This window comes from Haematobia irritans, chromosome 3 (genome assembly GCF_050003625.1).
Source record: "Haematobia irritans isolate KBUSLIRL chromosome 3, ASM5000362v1, whole genome shotgun sequence".
Taxonomy (NCBI): Eukaryota; Metazoa; Arthropoda; class Insecta; order Diptera; family Muscidae; genus Haematobia; species Haematobia irritans.
In genome coordinates, this window is record NC_134399.1 from 10,681,363 (window position 1) to 10,704,841 (window position 23,479).

General features: G+C 25.2%; 2 protein-coding genes across 3 annotated transcripts in view; both read left to right on the forward strand.

The window, feature by feature from the left end:
- The first annotated feature begins 6,727 nt into the window (after positions 1 to 6,727).
- Positions 6,728 to 10,746, forward strand: LOC142230755 (uncharacterized). The gene is made up of 3 exons (XM_075301383.1): positions 6,728 to 9,279; positions 10,367 to 10,370; positions 10,600 to 10,746. Exons 1-3 carry the CDS (start codon positions 6,728 to 6,730, stop codon positions 10,744 to 10,746), a joined length of 2,703 nt encoding a protein of 900 aa, XP_075157498.1.
- A 6,116-nt stretch (positions 10,747 to 16,862) lies between these two features.
- Positions 16,863 to 23,479, forward strand: part of LOC142228611 (sodium/potassium/calcium exchanger 4-like) — a 42,682-nt gene continuing 36,065 nt past the window's right edge. For both annotated transcript variants that reach the window (XM_075299094.1, XM_075299095.1), the window contains exon 1: positions 16,863 to 18,226. In XM_075299094.1, coding sequence (XP_075155209.1) covers positions 18,193 to 18,226 — 34 coding nt within the window. In that variant the 5' untranslated portion in view covers positions 16,863 to 18,192. The remainder of the gene's footprint in view (positions 18,227 to 23,479) is intronic.

The window sequence follows — 23,479 nt, forward strand, 5'->3', positions numbered from 1 at the left end:
AAAATTTTCTACAGAAATAAAATGTTGACAAAATTTTCCAAAGAAATAAAAATATGACAAAATTTTCCAAAGAAATAAAATTTTGACAAAATTTTCTATAGAAATAAAATTTTGCCAAAATTTCCTAAAGAAATGAAATTTTGACAAAATTTTCCAAAGAAATAAAATTTTGACAAAATTTTCCAAAGAAATAAAATATTGACAAAATTTTCTATGGAAATAAAATCTTGAAAAAAATTTTCTATAGAAATACAATTTTGGCAAAATTTTCTATAGAAATAAAATTTTGAAAAAATTTTCTATAGAACTAAAATTTTGACAAAATTTTCTATAGAAATAAAATTTTGAAAAAATTTTCTATGGAAATAACATTTTTTACAAAATTTTCTATGGAAATAACACTTTTTACAAAATTTTCTATAGAAATAAAATTTTGACAAAAATTTCCAAAGAAATAAAATTTTGACAAAAATTTTCAAAGAAATAAAATTTTGACAACACTTTCCAAAGAAATAAAAGTTTGACAAAATTTTCCAATGAAATAACATTTTTACAAAATTTTCTATAGAAATAAAAATATGACAAAATTTTCCAAAGAAATACAATTTTGACAAAATTTTCTATTGAAATAAAATTTTGCCAAAATTTCCTAAAGAAATGAAATTTTGACAAAAATTTCCAAAGTAATAAAATTTTGACAAAATTTTCTATAGAAATAAAATATTGACAACATTTTCTATAGAAATAAAATACTGACAACATTTTCTATAGAAATAAAATTTTAACAAAATTTCCTAAAGACATAAAATGTTGAAAACATTTTCTATAGAAATAAAATTTTCCATTCGTTTTGTTTTGTTATTGTTGGTTTTGTTCTTTAAAAATTTTCTATAAAAATATAAAGTGTTGACAAAATTTTCTATAGAAATAAAATTTTGAAAAATTTTTCTATGGAAATAACATTTTTTACAAAATTTTCTATGGAAATAACATTTTTTACAAAATTTTCTATGGAAATAACATTTTTTAACAAAATTTTCTACAGAAATAAAATTTTGACAAAATTTTCCAAAGAAATAAAATTTTGACAAAATTTTCCAAAGAAATAAAATTTTGACAAAATTTTCCAAAGAAATAAAATATTGACAAAATTTTCTATGGAAATAAAATCTTGAAAAAATTTTCTATAGAAATACAATTTTGGCAAAATTTTCTATAGAAATAAAATTTTGAAAAAATTTTCTATAGAACTAAAATTTTGACAAAATTTTCTATAGAAATAAAATTTTGAAAAAATTTTCTATGGAAATAACATTTTTTACAAAATTTTCTATGGAAATAACACTTTTTACAAAATTTTCTACAGAAATAAAATTTTGACAAAAATTTCCAAAGAAATAAAATTTTGACAAAAATTTCCAAAGAAATAAAATTTTGACAACACTTTCCAAAGAAATAAAAGTTTGACAAAATTTTCCACTGAAATAACATTTTTACAAAATTTTCTATAGAAATAAAAATATGACAAAATTTTCCACAGAAATACAATTTTGACTAAATTTTCTATTGCAATAAAATTTTGCCAAAATTTCCTAAAGAAATGAAATTTTGACAAAAATTTCCAAAGTAATAAAATTTTGACAAAATTTTCTATAGAAATAAAATATTGACAACATTTTCTATAGAAATAAAATACTGACAACATTTTCTATAGAAATAAAATTTTAACAAAATTTCCTAAAGACATAAAATGTTGAAAATATTTTCTATAGAAATAAAATTTTCCATTCGTTTTGTTTTGTTATTGTTGGTTTTGTTCTTTAAAAATTTTCTATAAAAATATAAAGTGTTGACAAAATTTTCTATAGAAATAAAATTTTGAAAATTTTTTCTATGGAAATAACATTTTTTTTACAAAATTTTCTACAGAAATAAAATTTTGACAAAATTTTCCAAAGAAATAAAATTTTGACAAAATTTTCCAAAGAAATAAAATTTTGACAAAATTTTCCAAAGAAATAAAATGTTGACAAAATTTCCTTTGGAAATAAAATGTTGACAAAATTTTCTATAGAAATAAAAAAAAAATTGACAAAACTTTCTATAAAATTAAAATTTTGGCAACATTTTCTATAGAACTAAAATTTTGACAAAATTTGCTATGGAAATAAAATTTTTTACAAAAATTTTTCTATGGAAACAACATTTCTTTCATAATTTTCTACAGAAAAAAAATTTTGAAAACATTTTGTATAGAAATAAAATTTTGACAAGATTTTCTATAGAAATAAAATTTTGACAAAATTTTCTATAGAAATTAAATTATGACAAAATTTTCTGAGAAAAAAAACTTTAACAATGCTGACCGATTCCATGTTAAGCTCAATGACAAGGGTCTTCCTTTTTATAGCCGAGTCCGAACGGCATTCCACATTTCAGTGAAACCACTTAGAGAAGCTTTGAAACCTTTAGAAATGTTACCAGCATTACTGAGGTGGGATAATCCACCGCCGAAATACTTTTTGGTGTTCGGTCGAAGTAGGAATCAAACCCACGATATTGTGTATGCAAGGCGAGCATTCTAACCATTGCACCACGATGTCTCCCACACCGTGAATACTTAAAAGTTCTACATTATTGATTATTATTTCAATTTAGCGTAATAGCTAATAGCAGTGGTAGATCAAGCCACCATGCAACGAAATTCGATGTCATCCACTGGGATGCCAACTTCAGGGCCCAGTGAACGAGTTTCGATTGAAGTTAACAATTTGCACAATGATCAAAAGTTAAGCCCTATTACTTGACAGGCTGCAGCACCTCTTCGGTAAGTGGAATCTTTCCATAAAATGTTGACAAAAATGTCTATGGCAATAAAATTTTAGTAGATTATTTTTGGCTTGAGTGGCAATCGTGATTTTTCTGTGATTGGGGATCGGTTTGTTTGGGGACTATATATAATATAGATCGATACGGATCAATTTTGAAATGGTTGTTATCGGCCATACACTAGCGAAATGTACCAAATTTCAACCGGATCGGATGAATTTTGCTCCTTTAAGAGGCTCCCGAGGTCAAATCTGGGGATCGGTTTATATGGGGGCTATATATAATTATGGATCGATGTGAAACAATATTTATATGGTCACCATACAAAAATAACATTTTGCTCTTAAGACATGTTTGAGGTGATCATATTCCTTCTCTAAGTGTATTAAGTACATTTAGGCGCAGCGAGCGGGCCGGGTTACGCAAGTTTTCTATAGAAATAAAATTTTGAAAAAAATTTCTACAGAAATAAAATTTTGAGAAAATTTTCTATAGAAATAAAATTTTAACAAAATTTTCTATAGAAATAACATTTTGACAAAATGTTCTATAGAAATAAAATGTTGACAAAATTTTCTATAAAAGTACAATTTAGACAAAATTTTCTATAGAAATAAAATTTTGACAAAATTTTCAATAGAAATAAAATTTCAACAAAATTTTCTATAGAAGTAAAAAATAGAAATAAAAAAATTTGATAAAATTTTCTATAGAAATAAAATTTTGATAAAATTTTCTATAGAAAGAAAATTTTAACAAAATTTTCTATAGAAATAAAATTTTGATAAAATTTTCTATAGAAATAAAATTTTGACAAAATTTTCTATAGAAATAAAATTTTTACAAAATTTTCTATAGAAATAAAAAAATTTGACAATATTTTCTACAGAAGTACTAGTTTGACAAAATTATCTATAGAAATAAAATTTTGACAAAATTTTCTATAGATGTACTTTGGACAATTTTGACAAAATTTTTCTATAGAAATAAAATGTTGACAAAATTGTCTATAGAAATAAAATTTTGACAGAATTTTCTATAGAAATAAAATTTTAACAAAATTTCTATAGAGATAAAATTTTAACAAAATTTTATATAGAAATAAAATTTTGACAGAATTTTCTATAGAAGTACAATTTTGACAAAATTTGCTATGGAAATAACATTTTTTACAAAATTTTCTATGGAAATAAAATTTTGACAAAATTTTCTATAAAACTAAAAAATTTTGAAATTAGAAATAAAATTTTGATAAAATTTTCTATAAAAATAAAATTTTGACAAAATTTTCTATAGAAATAAAAAAATTTGACAAAATTTTCTATGGAAGTACTAGTTTGACAAAATTATCTATCGAAATAAAATTTTAACAAAATTTTCTATAGAAATAAAATGTTGACAAAATTTTCCAAAGAAATAAAATTTTTACAAAATGTTCTATAGAAATAAAATTTTGACACAATTTTCCAAAGAAATAAAATTTTGAAAATTTTCTATGGAAGTAAAATTTTGACAAAATTTTCTATAGAAATAAAAAATTTTGACAAAATTTTCTATAGAAAAATGTTGACTGCATTTTCTATAGAAAAATGTTGATTGCATTTTCTATAGAAATAAAATTATGACTAAATTTTCTATAGAAATAAAATTTTGACAAATTTTCTACAGAAATAAAATTTTGACAAAATTATCTATAGAAATAAAATTTTGACAAAATTTTCTATAGATGTAAAATTTAGACAAAATTTTCTATAGAAGTACAATTTTAACAAAGTTTTTCTATAGAAATAAAATATTGACAAATTTTTCTATAGAAATAAAGTTTTGACAAAATTTTCTATAGAAGTACAATTTTGACAAAATTTTTCTATAGAAATAAAATGTTCACAAAATTTTCTATAGAAATAAAATTTTGACAAAATTTTCTATAGAAAAAAATTTTAATTGTAGCAGTTCTAACATTCTTGCAGCCTAAGAGGTTTTACCCTAATCAATTTGACAAACGTATGTTTCATCTCTAGATTAAGTTACTCTTGTAGTTTAGTCACTTAAAATATTTTTTCCACAAAATTATTGGCAACACTGTCATGAACAGCTGAAAGCAAAAAATAGTTCCCAGGAAATAATTAAATTAATTGTAATAAAGTGCATTAAATTTTCACTGTTGTCAAGTTTTGAAATACTCATTGGACAAGGATCATCTGGATATTGGAGGTTTTCAATAGTGTGTGAATTTTGTGGTTTTCTGCCATACAACTGATACATAACAACAACAATAAGAAAGCGTTGGTTTGCGCTTTTATTGATTGACCTGCTGCGTGGACGATTTTCTTACCACTATCTTGCTGTTGGGTTTGTAGCTGCTTATATCATTTTTTTGTGTGAGTTTGGATGGTTGAGTATATGGATGTGCGTTGCTTGGTGGTTTTGACTTTATTTCGAACATATGTTTTGATCGCCTGTGGTGTCTCACTTTATTTGGTGTGTTGCAGAGCTGGTTATTTTCAATTACTGGAAATTTTATTTTTCAAAGATCTTTAAGTATGGCATCAAAAACAAAGAAATATGTCTGTCCTAAATGCAAAAAAGGAGTCCAAAATCAACATAGCCTAGGATGTTGCATCTGTGATGCATACTACCATATTGCATGTATAAATGTCTCGTTATCACAACATGCTTTTCTATACAAGAAGAAATCTTTTTTATACAAATGTCCGTTGTGTGTTAAAAAAAAGATAAGTTTCGTTGAAACTAACTCTGATGAAGAGGTTACAGTGCAACAAAATATAACTCTCAATGCAAATGACACTCTAAGTTCTAACGTTGATGCTGTTAGTGAACTTCATGATAGATTTACTGATTTCGCAGCCTCTATTGAGAGTCAGCTCGAAGACTACAAACGAGAAATCCAAGACAGAGTAAATGGACTTGAAAAAAGTATGGAATCTTCAAACAAAGCAATGCAAGCAGATCTCACTACATCCACGAAGAAGTTGGAGGAACAAATTTTTAATTGTTTGGCGGTTGCTAAGCAGCTTGAAACTGACCATAACACCGCCATTTCTGAAATTCAAACACACAACGATGTACTTCAGAGAAGATTAAATAGGGCAGACATAGTAATTAATGGCTTACCTGAAGGTATAACTGACCTAAGGGTACCCATAATAAAGATTGCTTCGTTATGTAACATAGACCTCCCACTGTCCGGTATACAACACTGTTGTTATATGGGCAAATCTGTTTTATTGAAACTTAATTGCATTTACACCCGGGATGTACTCATGGCAAACTATTATAATGGCGATCCATTATTACTTTCTACTGTTCTTGGAGAAAATACTGCTGGAAGAGTGTTCTTAAACGATCATTTGCATCAAGCTGCGTCAAAATTGACATACATATGTCGGAAACTTCGTAGGCAGAAAAAAATTACAGCATTTAAGCTTATAAACGGAGATCTGCCTAAAGTTGTCGTTAATCTTCCAAATGGTACGAGGACGACTCTGGATACCCGTGAATGTGCTGACTTACTTGATGCAGTAGACCGCAGCAATATCACATCCAATCCTTTTAGTAGTAGTGGATTTTCCACCTGACCTCTTTTAGTAGTTCAATTTCAATTTAAATTACCTGCCATATATAATCCTTGTTTCATTTTTTGTATTTTTTCTATTTTTTTTATACTAACTATACTTCATCCTAAAAGCTGATATCAAAATTCAATTTTAGTAGATTTTTGTTTTTTGCTTTTCTTTTAAAACTTAGTTTACTCTTCGTATTTCAAGTATTTGATAATTATTTTTGATGTCTGCTTTTAGATAGTAGTTATAATAATTTCCTGGTAACGTTACTTAATGAATGAATTATATTTTCTAACAATTATATATACATATTTATGGATCTTAGTAATTTAGGTGATATTATCCATGACAATTCATTTTTACGTTCCCAATTGTCCTCTTTTAATAACAACCTAAATTTTGCTCATTTTAATGCACAGAGCTTCAATATTAAGCCAACGTCAACAAAATTAGCAGAAATTCGAAGTATTGTTGAGGGTAGTCTACTCGATATAGTAGGCGTGAGTGAGACATGGCTTAAGGGCCAAAATTCTAATGTCGTCAAAATATCTGGTTATTCTTCATACAGAAATGATAGGCCATTTCGGAGAGGAGGAGGTGTTGCCTTATTTATTTCCAGTCGACTTACGGCAAAGGTTGTACATTCTGGTCTTAATTATGGTGTGGTGGAATGCCTTTTTGTGGAAGTGGTAGTTGGGAGGGAAAAAATTTTGGTTGGTGTTGTTTACCTTCCAACTGGGGACTTCGAGTCGCTCGAGTCAGAACTTTCTGATTTGCTGGTACGCTATTCTAACATTATAATAATGGGGGACTTCAACAACAATTTATTTGACGTCGCTAAGTCGTACAACCTGAGACGTGCATGCCTAAGAATGGGGGTTTCCTTGGTTCACAATAATGTACCAACGCATTATGACGCATTTCATCAGTCGTCTTCCCTCATTGACTATTTTCTGATTTCTTGTCCAGAACGTAAGCGTGCTGGTGGGCAGTTTATTTCACCTGGTATTTCAAAGCACGCTTTCATTTATTTATCGTTAGATTTTAGTGTTCGCCAAAGCAGCGACATCTATGAGTATTTTGATTACAACAATTATGATGATCAATTGTTGCGAAATACTATCTCGTGTGTTGATTTCTCGAATTTATACTTAACCTCCGATGTCGATTTGCAGCTGCGTGTGCTTATGGCTGGAATTGACACAATACATTCTGCTTTTCCTAAAAGAAGAGCAAAGTTTTTCAATAACAGTCGTGATGACTGGATTAAGTCTCCCCTTGTACGCTACCATCAGTCATTGGCTGATATAGCTTATAAAGCTTATCTTCGTGACAGGAATCAAGAGAATTGGTCAAATTATTGTAGGGCCAGAAATCGGGCAAAAGCCGTCAAAAGGAGGTTAAAGAGGAATTGTCATGCCGCTATGTTTGATCGCTGTGAACACCCTAAGGAATTTTGGAACATAATTAGGGATAACGGCATAATTGGTGGTGAAGTATCCCCTATTCGCACAGATAATGTTAGTAGTGTCGATGACCTGAATGATGGATTTGTAAGTAACCAGTTAAATGTCGTGGGGGATTTTGGATCGTTTTTAACATCTTCACTTGGTGAAGCGGGATTTTCATTCAAATGTGTTACTATTGACGATGTCATCTGTGCTTTTTCGTCCGTTAAGTCTAATGCTTCTGGAAACGATGGATTTCCACTCAAATTCTACAAAATAGTAATACCACATATCGCCGACCACTTCCTTCATTTGGTCAATACCATTATCATGACTTCTAAGTTCCCTCGTGAGTGGAAAACGGCAAGAGTGTGTCCGATTAAGAAAAAGTCAAGTCCGAATTGTCATGAGTATAGGCCGATAGCGCTAATGCCTGTTTTATCTAAGGTATTCGAATATATTTTGAAAAAGCAACTTAATGATTATCTAGAATTTAATAAGTTACTTTCTGATTGTCAATGTGGCTTCAGAAGTCATAGAAGCACAACAATGTTACTGCTTGGCCTAACTGATGCTATAAGGGGGAGTTTCACGCATGATAAAGTATGCGTTTTACTTTCATTAGACTTAGAAAAGGCCTTCGATCGCGTAGATCATTTCATATTGGTAAAAAAGCTTTACCAATACTTCGGCTTCGGCTTTAGTGCCTGCAAACTTATTGCTTCATACCTTACAGGTAGAAAGCAATATGTGCAGATCAATGGAGAAAGATCAAATATTTTGTCGGTAAGGAGTGGAGTCCCACAAGGCTCAATTCTTGGGCCTATGCTTTTCATACTTTTTCTTAATGATCTATTTGCGAATCTTGATATGTTTTGCTCCACTTTTTCGTACGCCGATGATGTTCAGTTGCTTTTTCGGGGGGATGTTAATAATTTAGATGTCTTACAAGCTAAGATTGATTTTGTAACTAATAGTTTATACAGTTGGATGTGTCTCAATAATCTTTCCGTCAATGGTTCTAAGACGAAAGCATTAATTTTTTCATCTCATCCTGATATTGGACTAACTCTTTCTTATAATGGGTGTGATATTGAAGTCGTCCACCATTTAAAATGTTTGGGGGTTACCATTGACGATAGACTTTCATTTGATCTACATATAGACAATGTTATTAGTCAAACGAATTTGACTCTACGCCAATTGTACAACTCTGATTTGATGCTGCCTTTTTCATTCAAAAAGGGACTTGTACATGCTTTGGCAATGCCCAATATTCTATACGGCATTGAGGTTTTTTGTGGCACAAATGCTGGTAACATAAGGAAAGTTAAACTAGCAATTCATAGAATAGTCCGTTATCTACATTCATTGCGTCGATATGACCACATATCTCCTCATGTCCAGGATTTCCTGGGGTGCCCATTTTCGAGTTTTATTGACTTCAGATCACTTGTTCTTTTCCACAAAATTTTCAGTGCTCAGTCACCTCGATTTCTCGTGGACTTATTTTCATTTGGCCGATCGCGGCGAAATCAGATTGTTGTACCTCTTGCCAGAGGTCATATGGACAAGTCATTTCAGGCTAGAATCGCCAGATCTTATAACTGTCTCCCTACTAATTTAAAGGACTTCTCGATTTCTGATTCGACATATCGTAAAAGATTACTCGATCATCTTGGATCACCTGCATGAAGCTTATCCAAACTCGAGTTAGTAGTGTTGCTTTGTTGTGCTTGTTTGAGTAAATAATATTTTCTTATTTTGTCTTTTTTCAATCATAATGGGAACTAAAAATGTTTTGTCATATTTCATTTTTTTTTTATTTTTTTTTATCATATTATTAATTATAATTGTCATATTTCATTTTTTGTCATATTATTAATTAATCTATTTTATACCTCATATATGTAATTATACTTTTTATATACTCGCATATATTTTTACGTTGTCATAACTTCAATTATACTTTAGTCACGGTTAGTAGTCCATTGTAATTTACATAAATTGGCCGCTATGTGGCTTCAAATTACATAATGAAAATAAAATAAAATAAAAAAAATAAAATTCATAAGAAATTTTTTATTATTATCAGACTTTTTCTCTCTGTGTTATACTGTTTTTTTAAATTTCATTGAAAATGTTCTGCACATCTTCATTATAATTTTCACGCCCACACTAAGCTTTATTGTAAATATCTTTGGTAAGCCGTATTATGTATCTGGATGCCACCGATACCGATGATGTTTCGAAAATCATATGTAATGACGTCGTCTAATTACAACTCAGTGCCTCAGTGTCACATTTCAGAGCAACTATTTTGTTGATGCTCATGCTATAATTTTGACCTTTGTCGCTATGTGTCGTGCTGTGAACGTGCGTCAGTTTTGTTTATTATTTCATTTCATTTGATATGGGGTTTGTTTCGTTTTTATTTCTATTCCATTCATTGCACCACAGTCTATGTAATTGTACGTAGTGTACTCTCTATGTCTCTCTATGTAGAGCAGTAAGCATGTGTCCACACATGCACATGTACTAGAACTATGTTCCACTTCTGTGCAGCTATTGTGGACACGCTTTAATTAAAATGTGGGTTTGGTACTTCCACTTCCATACTATAGATGATAGTACGCACTTTTCTTATTATTGATTAATTTTTAGTATATGCAGAATTTTCGCAATAGAAAATTTACTAAAAAACTTTCTGATTGTATTAATTTATTTTTTTAAATAAGTTTATTGACATGGAGCAAGCGAATAATAGGTCAAATTTAGTGGCTGGCGGTTGGCCTGGAAAAGACTCAAAACTAATTTATTTAGAATATGTACAATATGTACAAAAATGTATACTACTGACATCGTCTGTTTATATGCAATCGTAAATTTTTAATAGTGTACACCTTTTATAAGTGTTACTTCTTTTGTGCTACTAAATGCCATTCTTTTACATTTTTGAGCCTTTTTTTGTTGTCATAATATGTCATAATAATTGAGTTTATGAGTCGAATATCATAGTTCTGAGCGGACACGTGTACCTCCTAGAAGTATGCAAGGAATTTTTTACCATTATGCCACTTTAAAGCCAAATTTAAGCGTTGACGCTTTTGTGCCACTAAATTCCTTAATATTTTACATTTTTGTGCCACCTTTTTGCCATGTTGTGGCATTTTTTAATTAATTTCTATTTTATGGAGTTTCGTTAATATTGATTCTGGACCCCTTTAAAATTATAAATGTAATTGGCGTCTTAACATAAAATCCTAGTAATGCGACTGAAAAGGCGGGGAATTAAATTAAAAATCAATTTATTGGCGGGGGTATTCCTACCCTCGGGTATTTGAGAGAGAGAGAGTAAGTGTCAGAGTGATTTCGTTCAGTTATATGTCATTTTTTCATATATCGTTATAAATTGCAGGGGTGCATTTTACAATTCATAAAACTTAAATCTAACAGGGTGTCAACCTGAACAGCGACCATTACTATACTTTTGGGAACTTTCTCCTTCAAACTCTAGTGTTATCAAGCGGAAATTGTGCTGCCAAAACATATTATGTTATTACAATTGTTGTTAGTAAGTAAACGGGGTTCTCCAATGAACTGTTAATTTCTTGGATTGGGTTTCGATAAAATAGAGATAAATGTTAAATGTTGAGTTTATTTGATTTAATTAAAAAAAAAAACGTGACTTCTTAATTCCGTCATTTAAGACGTTATTTTTTATATAACAAAGTGTGCCACCCTTTGTGCCCCTTTTTTTAAATAAGTTTCCCACCTTTTATTGCAAGTGTCATTTTTTAGAAATCATCAAAGGTAAACCTGAGTGGTAATCAGAAGGATGTCGAGGCTATCAATAGATGGACTAGTACTTCTTTCCAAAATTTGAAGAAAATTTTCCCAAACACCTACCAAACAAACAAAAAAATATTTTGTCAAAATTTTATTTCTATAGAAAATTTTGTTAAAATTTTATTTCTATAGTAATTTTTTAGCAACATATTATTTCTGTAGAAAATTTTAGCAAAATTTTATTTCCACAGAAAATTTTGTCAAAATTTTATTACCACAGAAAATTTTAGCAAAATTTTATTTCTACAGAAAATTTTGTCAAAATTTTATTACTACAGACAATTTTGTCAAAACTTGATTTCTATAGAAAATATTGTTAAAATTTTATTTCTATAGAAAAATTTGTCAATATTATATTTCTACATAAAGTTTTGTCAAAATTTTTTTTCTATAGAAAATTTATCAAAATTTTGTAAAAATTTTATTTCTACAGAAAATTTTGTCAAAATTTTATTTATATAGAACATTTGAACAAAATTTTATTTCTATAGAAAATTTTGTCAAAATTTTATTTCTATAGAAAATTTTGTCAGAATTTTGTTTCTATAAAACAATTGTCAAAATTGTATTTCTATAGAAAATTTTGTCAAAATTTTATTTCTATAGAAAATTTTGTCAAAATTTTATTTATATAGAAGATTTTATCAAAAATTTATTTCTGTCGAAAATTTTGTCAAAATTTTATTTCTATGGAAATTTTTGTCAAAATTTTATTTCTGTAGAAAATTTTGTTAAAATTTTATTTCTATAGAAAGTTTTGTCAAAAGTTTATACCTTTAGAAAATTTTGTCAAAATTTTATTTCTATAGAAAATTTTGTCAACATTTTATTTCTATAGAAAATTTTGTCAAAATTTTATTTCTATAGAAAATGTTGTCAAAATTTTATTTCTATAGAAATTTTTGTCAAAATTTTATTTCTATAGAAATTTTTGTCAAAATTTTATTTCTATAGAAAATTTTCTCAAAATTTTGTAAAAATTTTATTTCTACAGAAAATTTTGTCAAAATTTTATTTATATAGAACATTTTAACAAAATTTTATTTCTATAGAAAATTTTGTCAAAATTTTATTTCTATAGAAAATTTTGTCAGAATTTTGTTTCTATAAAAAAAATTGTCAAAATTGTATTTCTATAGAAAATTTTGTCAAAATTTTATTTCTATAGAAAATTTTGTCAAAATTTTATTTATATAGAAGATTTTATCAAAAATGTATTTCTGTCGAAAATTTTGTCAAAAGTTTATTTCTATGGAAATTTTTGTCAAAATTTTATTTCTGTAGAAAATTTTGTTAAAATTTTATTTCTATAGAAAGTTTTGTCAAAAGTTTATTCCTTTAGAAAATTTTGTCAAAATTTTATTTCTATAGAAAATTTTGTCAACATTTTATTTCTATAGAAAATTTTGTCAAAATTTTATTTCTATAGAAAATTTTGTCAAAATTTTATTTCTATAGAAAATTTTGTCAAAATTTTATTTCTATAGAAATTTTTGTCAAAATTTTATTCCTATAGAAAATTTTGTCAAAATTTTAGTTATATAGAAAATTTTGTTAAAATTTTATTTCTATAGAAAATTTTGTTAAAATTTTATTTCTATAGAAAAATTTTTCAAAATTTTATTTATATAGAAAACTTTGTCAAAATTTTATTTCTATAGAAAATTTTGTCAATATTTTATTTCTATAGAAAACTTTGTCTAAATTTTATTTCTATAGAAAATTAGGCAACATTTCATTTCTATATAAAATTTTGTCAAAATTTTATTTCTATATAAAATTTTGTCAAAATTTTATTTCTATATAAAATTTTGTCAAAATTTTATTTCTATATAAAATTTTAGCAAAATTTTATTTCTATAGAAAATTTTGTCAGAATTTCATTTATATAGAAAATTTTGTCAAAATTTTATTTCTATAGAAATTTTTGTCAAAATTTTAGTTCTATATAAAATTTTGTCAACATTTTATTTCTATAGAAAATTTTGTTAAAATTTTATTTCTATAGAAAATTTTGTCAATATTTTATTTCTACATAACATTTTGTCAAAAATTTATTTCTATAGAAAATTTTGTCAAAATTTTATTTCTATAGAAAATTTTGTCAAAATTTTATTTCTACAGAAAATTTTGTCAAAATTTTATTTCTATATAAAATTTTGTCAACATTTTATTTCTATAGAAAATTTTAGCAAAATTTTATTTGTATAGAAAATTTTGTCAAAATTTTATTTCTATATAAAATTTTGTCAACATTTTATTTCTATAGAAAATTTTAGCAAAATTTTATTTGTATAGAAATTTTTGTCAAAATTTTATTTCTATGGAAAATTTTATAAAAATTTTATTTTTATAGAAGATTTTGTCACAATTTTATTTCAATGTAAAATTTTATAAAAATTTATTTATGTCGAAAATTTTGTCAAAATTTTATTTCTATAGAAAATTTTGTCAAAATTTTATTTCTATAAAAATTTTTGTCACAATTTTGTTCCTATAGAAAATTTTGTCAAAATTTTATTTCTATGGAAAATTTTATCAAAATTTTATTTTTATAGCAGATTTTGTCAAAATTTTATTTCTATAGAAGATTTTATCAAACATTTTTTTCTGTCGAAAATTTTGTCATAATTTTATTTCTATAGAAAATTTTGTCAAAATTTTAGTTCTATATAAAATTTTGTCAACATTTTATTTCTATAGAAAATTTTGTTAAAATTTTATTTCTATAGAAAATTTTGTCAATATTTTATTTCTACATAACATTTTGTCAAAAATTTATTTCTATAGAAAATTTTGTCAAAATTTTATTTCTATAGAAAATTTTGTCAAAATTTTATTTCTATATAAAATTTTGTCAACATTTTATTTCTATAGAAAATTTTAGCAAAATTTTATTTGTATAGAAAATTTTGTCAAAATTTTATTTCTATAGAAAATTTTGTCAATATTTTATTTCTATAGAAAATTTTGTCAAAATTTTTTTCTATCGAAAATTTTGTCAAAATTGTATTTCTATAGAAAATTTTATCAAAATTTTATTTCTATAGAGAGTTTTGTCAATATTTTATTCCTACAGAAAATTTTGTCAAATTTTTATTTCTATAGAATATTTTGTCAACATTTTATTTCTATAGAAAATTTTGTCAAAATTTTATTTATATAGAAAATTTTGTCAAAATTGTATTTCTATAGAAAAGTTTGTCAACATTTTATTTATATAGAAGATTTTATCAAAAAATTATTTCTGTCGAAAATTTTGTCACCATTTTATTTCTATAGAAGATTTTGTCGAAATTTTATTTCTATAGAAATTTTTGTCAAAATTTTATTTCTATAGAAATTTTTGTAAAAATTTTATTTCTATAGAAATTTTTGTCAAGATTTTATTTTTATAGGAAATTTTGTCAAAATTTTATTTCTATAGAAGATTTTATCAAAAATTTATTTCTGTCGAAAATTTTGTCATAATTTTATTTCTATAGAAATTTTTATCAAAATTTTATTTCTATAGAAATTTTTGTCAAAATTTTATTTCAATCGAAATTTTTGTCAAAATTTTATTTCTATAGAAAATTTTGTCAAAATTTTGTTCCTATAGAAAATTTTGTCAAAACTTTATTTCTATAGAAAATTTTGTTAAAATTTTATTTCTATAGAAAATTTTGTCAATATTTTATTTCTACATAAAATTTTGTCAAAATTTTATTTCTATAGAAAATTTTGTCAAAATTTTATTTCTATTGAAAATTTTAACAAAATTTTATTTCTATAGAAAATTTTGTCAAAATTTTATTTCTATAGAAAATTTTGTCAAAATTTTATTTCTATGGAAAATGTTGTCAAAATTTTTTATTTCTATAGAAAATTTTGTTAAAATTTTATTTCTATAGAAAATTTTGTCAATATTTTATTTCTACATAAAATTTTGTCAAAATTTTATTCCTATAGAAAATTTTGTCAAAATTTTATTTCTATTGGAAATTTTAACAAAATTTTATTTCTATAGAAAATTTTGTCAAAATTTTATTTCTATGGAAAATTTTATGAAAATTTTATTTTTATAGATTATTTTGTCATCATTTTATTTCTATAGAAGATTTTATCAAATATTTATTTCTGTCGAAAATTTTGTCATAATTTTATTTCTATAAAAATTTTTTGTCAAAATTCTATTTCTATAGAAAATTTTGTCAAAATTTTATTTATATAGAAAATTTTATCAAAATTGTATTTATATAGAAAATTTTGTCAAAATTGTATTTATATAGAAAATAGAAGTACCTCTTAGTTATAGAGGAATATTTTGCCTCTTTAGGCTTCGGGTGGGTTTCTTTTTGACAAAGTTGCATAAATTTCATTTAAATACCGCAATTCAAATTATTCTTATTAAGCGAAAATCTCAATTTATTCACTATCCGGTTTTCGGGTTTGTAACGGAATCTGTTTAACCGAATAACCAGTAATGTTCTTCTTCGGTTAATTGGTTAACCGATTAACCTTAACTGACCTTTCAGCAATAAATTCCATTAACTTTGTTTCCCAAGTTTTAGATTTGTCTCAAAAACCATAAATTCTTAGTAAACTCTTCTTCTTCTTTATTACAAATATTTTTTTTTCCAAATTCCATATGTGATAATATAAAGCAGCCTTCCTATAGATAAGTGCTTAATTATTTCAAATTTCATAATCTTACAAACAAAGCCGCCTTAAGTAGTGGTTGACCCGCATTAATGACAACACACACAGAATGAAAATAAGAACAATATTTTTATTGAATTTTTACAATTCATTGTGTTGATATATTTGAGACCAAAAAAAAAAATAAAATCATCAAAATGTATAGAATTGGAAAATGAACAGTGATCTTTTGAAATCATCATCACATTTAAATTGTTTTACCTACACAGTGACAATTGAACGTGATCATATGGTACTGGCACTGGTCACTTGAGTGAGTATCACTATTGACATACACACACACACACCAACACTCCTCCCCTTACTGAGGCCATCCATGTAGTAGTAGTAGTAGTCTCCTAACTAAATGACCGAGTGTAAATTCGTTGCTTTACAATTTTCATTTTTGTCAACTGCCACGAAATTGCCACTATCGCTGTGTGAGCTTCAAAGTTTGAAGCTTAGGAGAATTTAGTTCATAAAGACACAGCGGTAATTGAACACCATCAAAACCGAAAAATCGTGAATTGCGAACGCGCTTCCTCCTAAAGTGAATACGTAACGACTTAAGTAAATCCATGATACTAATGCGTTGACGCAAGGAATACTCATAGTGATCTGGTCTATCTCTGTCTGTCTCTCTCTCTCGTTGCAAGGCTAATTAAAAGTAACCATAATAATAATAATAATAAGAACCGCCAAAGAAATCAATTCGTATACGTTTGATATTAAACCGACCTATGATCAGGATAAACAAATGACTACAAAATAATTGAGACCCCCTGTGTGACTCTGTGTGACCGAACCTCGCTTGCAAAAAAGAAAACCGAAAACACATAGTAATTAAATTTCCCCTAAACACCGGAAACTGAGAGCTTCTTTATTCTAAACCGCCTTCCAAGTCGTTGTCGTCGTTGCCGTAACATCTTCGAAGATTATTCGTTTATTCGTGAAAACCCAACCGAATCATCCATAGTAATCTAGTCCATGTATCGCCTAATCCCCCAAAAGAGCTATAATTTAAGGTATACGACTATACGTCTACTCCTCGTTGTCTTGATTGTCGTCATAGCTTTTGTTTTTGTTTAGTATGCTATTACTCTCTCACACACCCACAAAGCAATGATGATGCCAAAGCTCTGCCATCATTTCTGCTGTCACTGGCTTAGTGTATTGGCCACTGTGTAGTGATTCCACAAAGCCTGCTCTATTTTGTAAAGAATAAAACGGCAGAGGAGAAGAAGAAGAAGAATAGCCTTTTAACTCGCATTGTCGTGAGAGTGTATGGGTCGTGTGTGCGTTGTCGCCCCCAATCATCGTATGTGTGATGAGTATTTGTCGATGCTGAGCACAGTTTATGACGAGCGGTGTTCAAAATATCAACTAACGTAACTACGATCGCGCTTACGATCTTCCGTAAATTTGAACAAAAATTTAGTAACAAAAAAAAAACATAGAAACAAAATAATTACAATAACAAACCTGTGCATAAAAGAAAAAAAATAATAGTAACAACAACAAAAAAGAAACAAATCAACAGCAAGTTATAAAAAAAACAAACAGAAATCAATTGTTAAAAAATAAATACAAAATAAAATAAACAAACCTCTATCGAGCTTTGGGGTTTTTTGGGGGTTTTCTCCATTTTTATTCATTTTCGTTTTGTTATACTTTTGAAATTACAAAAAACAAAAACAATTTAAATGAAAATCGATTAAACAAAAAAATTTTTAAACCCCCCCAAACAAACAAAATCAAACCAAAAACGCCAGCCCATTCATCAGCCACATACGCACAGGAAAATGGAAGATTACTGGGGTCTAAGCAACACAAATGGTACCTACACATTAAAAATTCATTTGAATAATTTGCTAATATCCATATTTTTTATTGCATACCACAAGGGTTATTTAAAAAACAAAACCTATACTACTAAGTACGATACAGCAAATAGCAAGTACTTATAGGTGTGATAAAATAAAAAAATGCATTGTTTATTTCTTAAAATTTATTATGTACTCCCCTATTGGGATATAATGTAAGAGCTTTAAGAATTTTTAAGATGTTGACAAAATCTTCTACGAAATAAGTGTTAAAAAAAACTTGTATATTAGTATTTTTATTATTTGGTCCTCATAGTTAAGCGATTCGATTTGAAACTGGGTGTCTTCACATGAAAGAAAATTTTGTCTATAGAAACAAAATTTTGACAAAATTTTCTATAGAAATAAAATTTTGACAACATTTTCTATAAAAATAAAATTTTGATAAAATTTTCTATAGAAATAAAATTTTGACAAAATTTTCTACAGAAATAAAATTTTGACAAAATTTTCTATAAAAGTAAAATTTTGACAAAATTTTCTATAGAAATAAAATTTTGACAAAATTTTCTATAGAAATAAAATTTTGACAAAAATTTTCTATAGAAATGAAATTTTGACAAAATTTTCTATAGAAATAAAAATTTGACAAAATTTTCTATAGAAACAAAATGTAGACAAAATTTTCTATAGAAATAAAATTTTGACAACATTTTCTATGGAAATAAAATTTTAACAAAATTTTCTACAGAAATAAAATTTTGATAAAATTTTCTATAGAAATAACATTTTGAAAAAATTTTCTATAGAAATAAAATTTTGACAAAATTTTCTATAGAAATAACATTTTGACAAAATTTTCTATAGAATTAAAATTTTGACAAAATTTTCTATAGAAATAAAATTTTGACAAAATTTTCTATGAAATAAAATTTTGACAAAATTTTCTATAGAAATAAAATCTTTACAAAATTTTCTATAGAAATAAAATTTTGACAAAATTTTCTATGGAAATAAAATTTTAACAAAATTTTCTACAGAAATAAAATTTTGATAAAATTTTCTATAGAAATAAAATTTTGGCGAAATTTTCTCTAGAAAAAAAAAAATTGAAAAAATTTCCATAGAAATAAAATATTGGAAAAAATTTGTAGAGAAATAAAGATTTGGCAAAAATTTCCATAGCAATAAAATTTTGACAAAATTTTCTATAGAAATTTTTTCGGAAATTTTCTATAGAAATAAAATTTTGACAAAAATTTCTTTAGAAATTAAATTTTTAATAAAATTTTCTATAGAAGTAAAATTTTGAAAAAATTTCCTATAGAAATAAAATGTTGACAAAATTTTCTACAGAAATAAAATTTTGACAAAATTTTCTATACAAATAAAATTTTGACAAAATTTTCTATAGAAATAAAATTTTGACTACATTTTTTATAGAAATAAAATGTTGACTAAATTTTCTATAGCAATAAATGTTGACAAAATATTCTATAGAAATGAAATTTTGACAAAATTTTCTGTAGAAATAAATGTTTGACAAAATTTTCTACAGAAACAAAAATTTCTTTAAAAGTAAATTTTTAATAAAATTTTCTATAGAAATACAATTTTGACAAAATTTTCTATAGAAATAAAATGTTGACAAAATTTTCTATAGAAATAAAATGTTGACAAAATTTTCTATAGAAATATAATTTTGGCAAAATTTTCTACAGAAATAAAATTTTCACAAAATTTTCTATAGAAATAATATTTTGACAAAATTTCCTATACAAATAAAAATTTGACAAAATTTTCTATACAAATAAAATTTTGACAACATTTTCTATAGAAATAAAATTTTAACAAAATTTTCTATAGAAATAAAATTTTAACAAAATTTTCTACAAAAATAAGATTTTGATAAAATTTTCTATAGAAATAAAAATTTGACAAAATTTTCTATAGAAATAAAATGTATACAAAATTTTCTATAGAAATAAAATTTTGACAAAATTTTCTATAGAAATAAAATTTTGACAAAATTTTCTATAGAAATAACATTATGACAAAATTTTCTATAGAAATAAAATTTTGACAAAATTTTCTATAGAAATAAAATTTTGACAAAATTTTCTATAGAAATAAAATTTTGACAAAATTTTTTATAGATATAAAATTTTGACAAAATTTTCTTTAGAAATCAAATTTTGATAAAAATTTCTATAAAAATAAAATTTTGACAAAATTTTCTATAGAAATAAAATGTTGACAAAATTTTCTATAGAATTAAAATTTTGACAAAATTTTCTATAGAAATAAAATTTTGACAAAATTTCCTATAGAAATAAAATGTTGACAAAATTTTCTACAGAAATAAATTTTTGACAAAATTTTCTATAGAAATAAAATTTTTGCAAAATTTTCTATAGATATAAAATGTTGACAAAATTTTTTATAGCAATAAAATGTTGACAAAATTTTCTATAGAAATAACATTTCGACAAAAAATTGACGCAAACCTTCAAATTATTTTTTTTTTTTAAATTTTGTAGATTTTTGGTAAACCTACTTTATCGTGGATGGTATGAGAAAAGAACTTTTTAGCGAAGTTAAGCGTAATTAAGTCGGCCTACCGGACTGAGGCATACTTATTTCTTATCCCTATTTTATTTGGGAAAAACATTTTTTGTTTATTTACATTCATTGTTGTTGTCTAATTTCATAGAGAAAATATTTTTGTAACTTTAGTACACCGAGGTTTGCTCATAGCCGCCTCATTCCATCTAAATAGAAAATATAAAACAAAAAACAAATCCCCCGCCAGACAAATGTGCCATTTTCATTTGTTTATACGTGAAATTATTTTTATTTTGTCATACCATAATTAAACGAGAGAAAAATGTATAGTATCTACAGAAAAAAATGAAAAGAGAATTGTGCAAATTTGTTGCAATCTGATCAGCTCACTTTGTACAGAAATGGATAGGGAACAATAAAGAGATTTGAAATCAAAGTAGAATCAGTGACATTTGATACGGGTCAATGGAATGATTAAATAGAATTAAATCTTCATATGTCTTCATTTTGGTTATTTTACAAAGAATGGACACAATTTTTTCGACTACACTCAAAAAACAGTGGTGCGTTCATTGTTTTTTTGAGTGGAAATTTTGGTTAATTTAAGTAAATTTAAACTAAACAAAAATAAGTAAACATTTCTCCACATATTCAAGAAAATTTATTGGACAGAATTATTGTTGTTTCGAATTTCGAACTATTTTGTGGGAGACACGAATTTAGTAAATCTTTACGCTAAATTTGTGTATAATTTGTACTCCATTTTTAGTTCATTTCACTAACGTACCCTGAAATGTTATTGAAGCCAAGAAACCATTCTCAAAAGATAATAATTCCATGAAGAAAAATACAATTAAATTGATTTTTTTTAATTTTTCTGCAATTAAAATTTTCTGCAATTCTACTTATGATTCATAAAGTCTATAAAATAGGAATTTTGGTCTGCAGATGTCTTATAAAATGCATTTTGAAGATTACCTTGGATTTACTTGGTTTTTGTATTACCTACGGAAGTGAAAAAGAATATGAGAAGTATCACCGATTTTATCGTTCCATTTCGATATACTCCACTATAAGAAAGGGAATACTACTAGTCTGTGGGCCTTAAATTATATAGCATTTCCACTTCAAGTGAAACCTTTCAATATGTGAAATATATGGTTCTCCATGGGTCTTTAAAATTTAGAAACTTTTTTCAGCAAAATATTTCCAATTAAAATTTTTGATTGAGTTTTTAAAAATATTCAATCAAAAATGTAATTGATTCAACAATTTTTTTGTAATTAAAATCAATCACAAAAATGAATTATTATTATTTTTTAAATGGTTCAATTAATTTTTTAATTGACTTAGGTGACTGATACTATTATATCTGTTATATAAGATATCTCAATTAAACATTAATTAGATCAAATAATTTCGTCATTGATTTTAAAAATTATTTTTTGTGTGCAACGAAACAAATTGATTGATCATATCGCTCTTGTCTGTGCACTTTTTATATGGTTCTTTTCCAAGCTAGGATGCTCGCTCACTAACCACGGGTACCACTATTGATGGACTTCTACCAAAAATGGTAAATTTTTTATTGTTTGGTAGAATTCTTGATGTTTTGGTAATTTTTGCAAAATATTCCTCCCCAACTAAGAGGTACTTCGTAAATAGAAATAAAGTTTTGGCAAAATATTTCTATAGAAATAAAATTTAGATAAAATTTTCTATAGAAATATATTTTGACAAAATTTTCTATTGAAATAAAATTTTAACAAAATTTTCTATAGAAATAAAATCTTGACAAAATTTTCTATAGAAATCAAATTTTGACAAAATTTTCTATAGAAATAAAATATTGACAAAATTATCTATTGAAATGAAATTTTAACATAATATTCTATAGAAATAAATTTTTGACAAAATTTTCTATCGAAAAAAATGTTCACAAAATTTTCTATAGAAATAAAATTTTTACAAAATTTTCTAACGAAAAAAAATGTTGACAAAATTTTCTATAGAAATAAAATTTTGAGAAAATTTTCTATAGAAATACAATTTTGACAAAATTTTGTATCGAAAAAGAAAATGTTGACAACATTTTCTATAGAAATAAAATTTTGGCAAAATTTTCTATAGAAATAAAATGTGACAAAATTTTGTACAGAAATAAAATTTTGACAACATTTTCTATAGAAATAAAATTTTGACAAAATTTTCTATAAAAATAAAATTTTGACAAAATTTTCTATAGAAAAAAAATTTTGACAAAATTTTTTATAGAAATAAAATTTTGACAAAATTTTCTATAGAAATAAAATTTTAACAAAGTTTTCTATAGAAATAAAATTTTGAAAAAATTTTCTATCGAAAAAAAATGTTGACAAAATTTTCTATAAAAACAAAATTTTTTATCGAAAAAAATATTGACAAAATTTTGTATAGAAATAAAATTTTGTCAAAATTTTCTATAGAAATAAAATTTTGAGAAAATTTTCTATAGAATTAATTTTTCGCTAATTTTTCTATAGAATTAAATGTTCGCAAATTTTTTATAGAAATAAAATTTTGACAAAATTTTGTATCGAAAAAAAAAATTTGATAAAATTTTCTATAGAAATAAAATGTGACAAAATTTTGTACAGAAATAAAATTTTGGCAAAATTTTCTATAGAAATAAAATTTTGACAAAATTTTCTATAAAATTAAT

Bases quoted from the DNA above. Each gene is read 5' to 3' on its own strand.
- LOC142230755 (XM_075301383.1), top strand. From the start codon at position 6,728: ATGGATCTTAGTAATTTAGGTGATATTATCCATGACAATTCATTTTTA.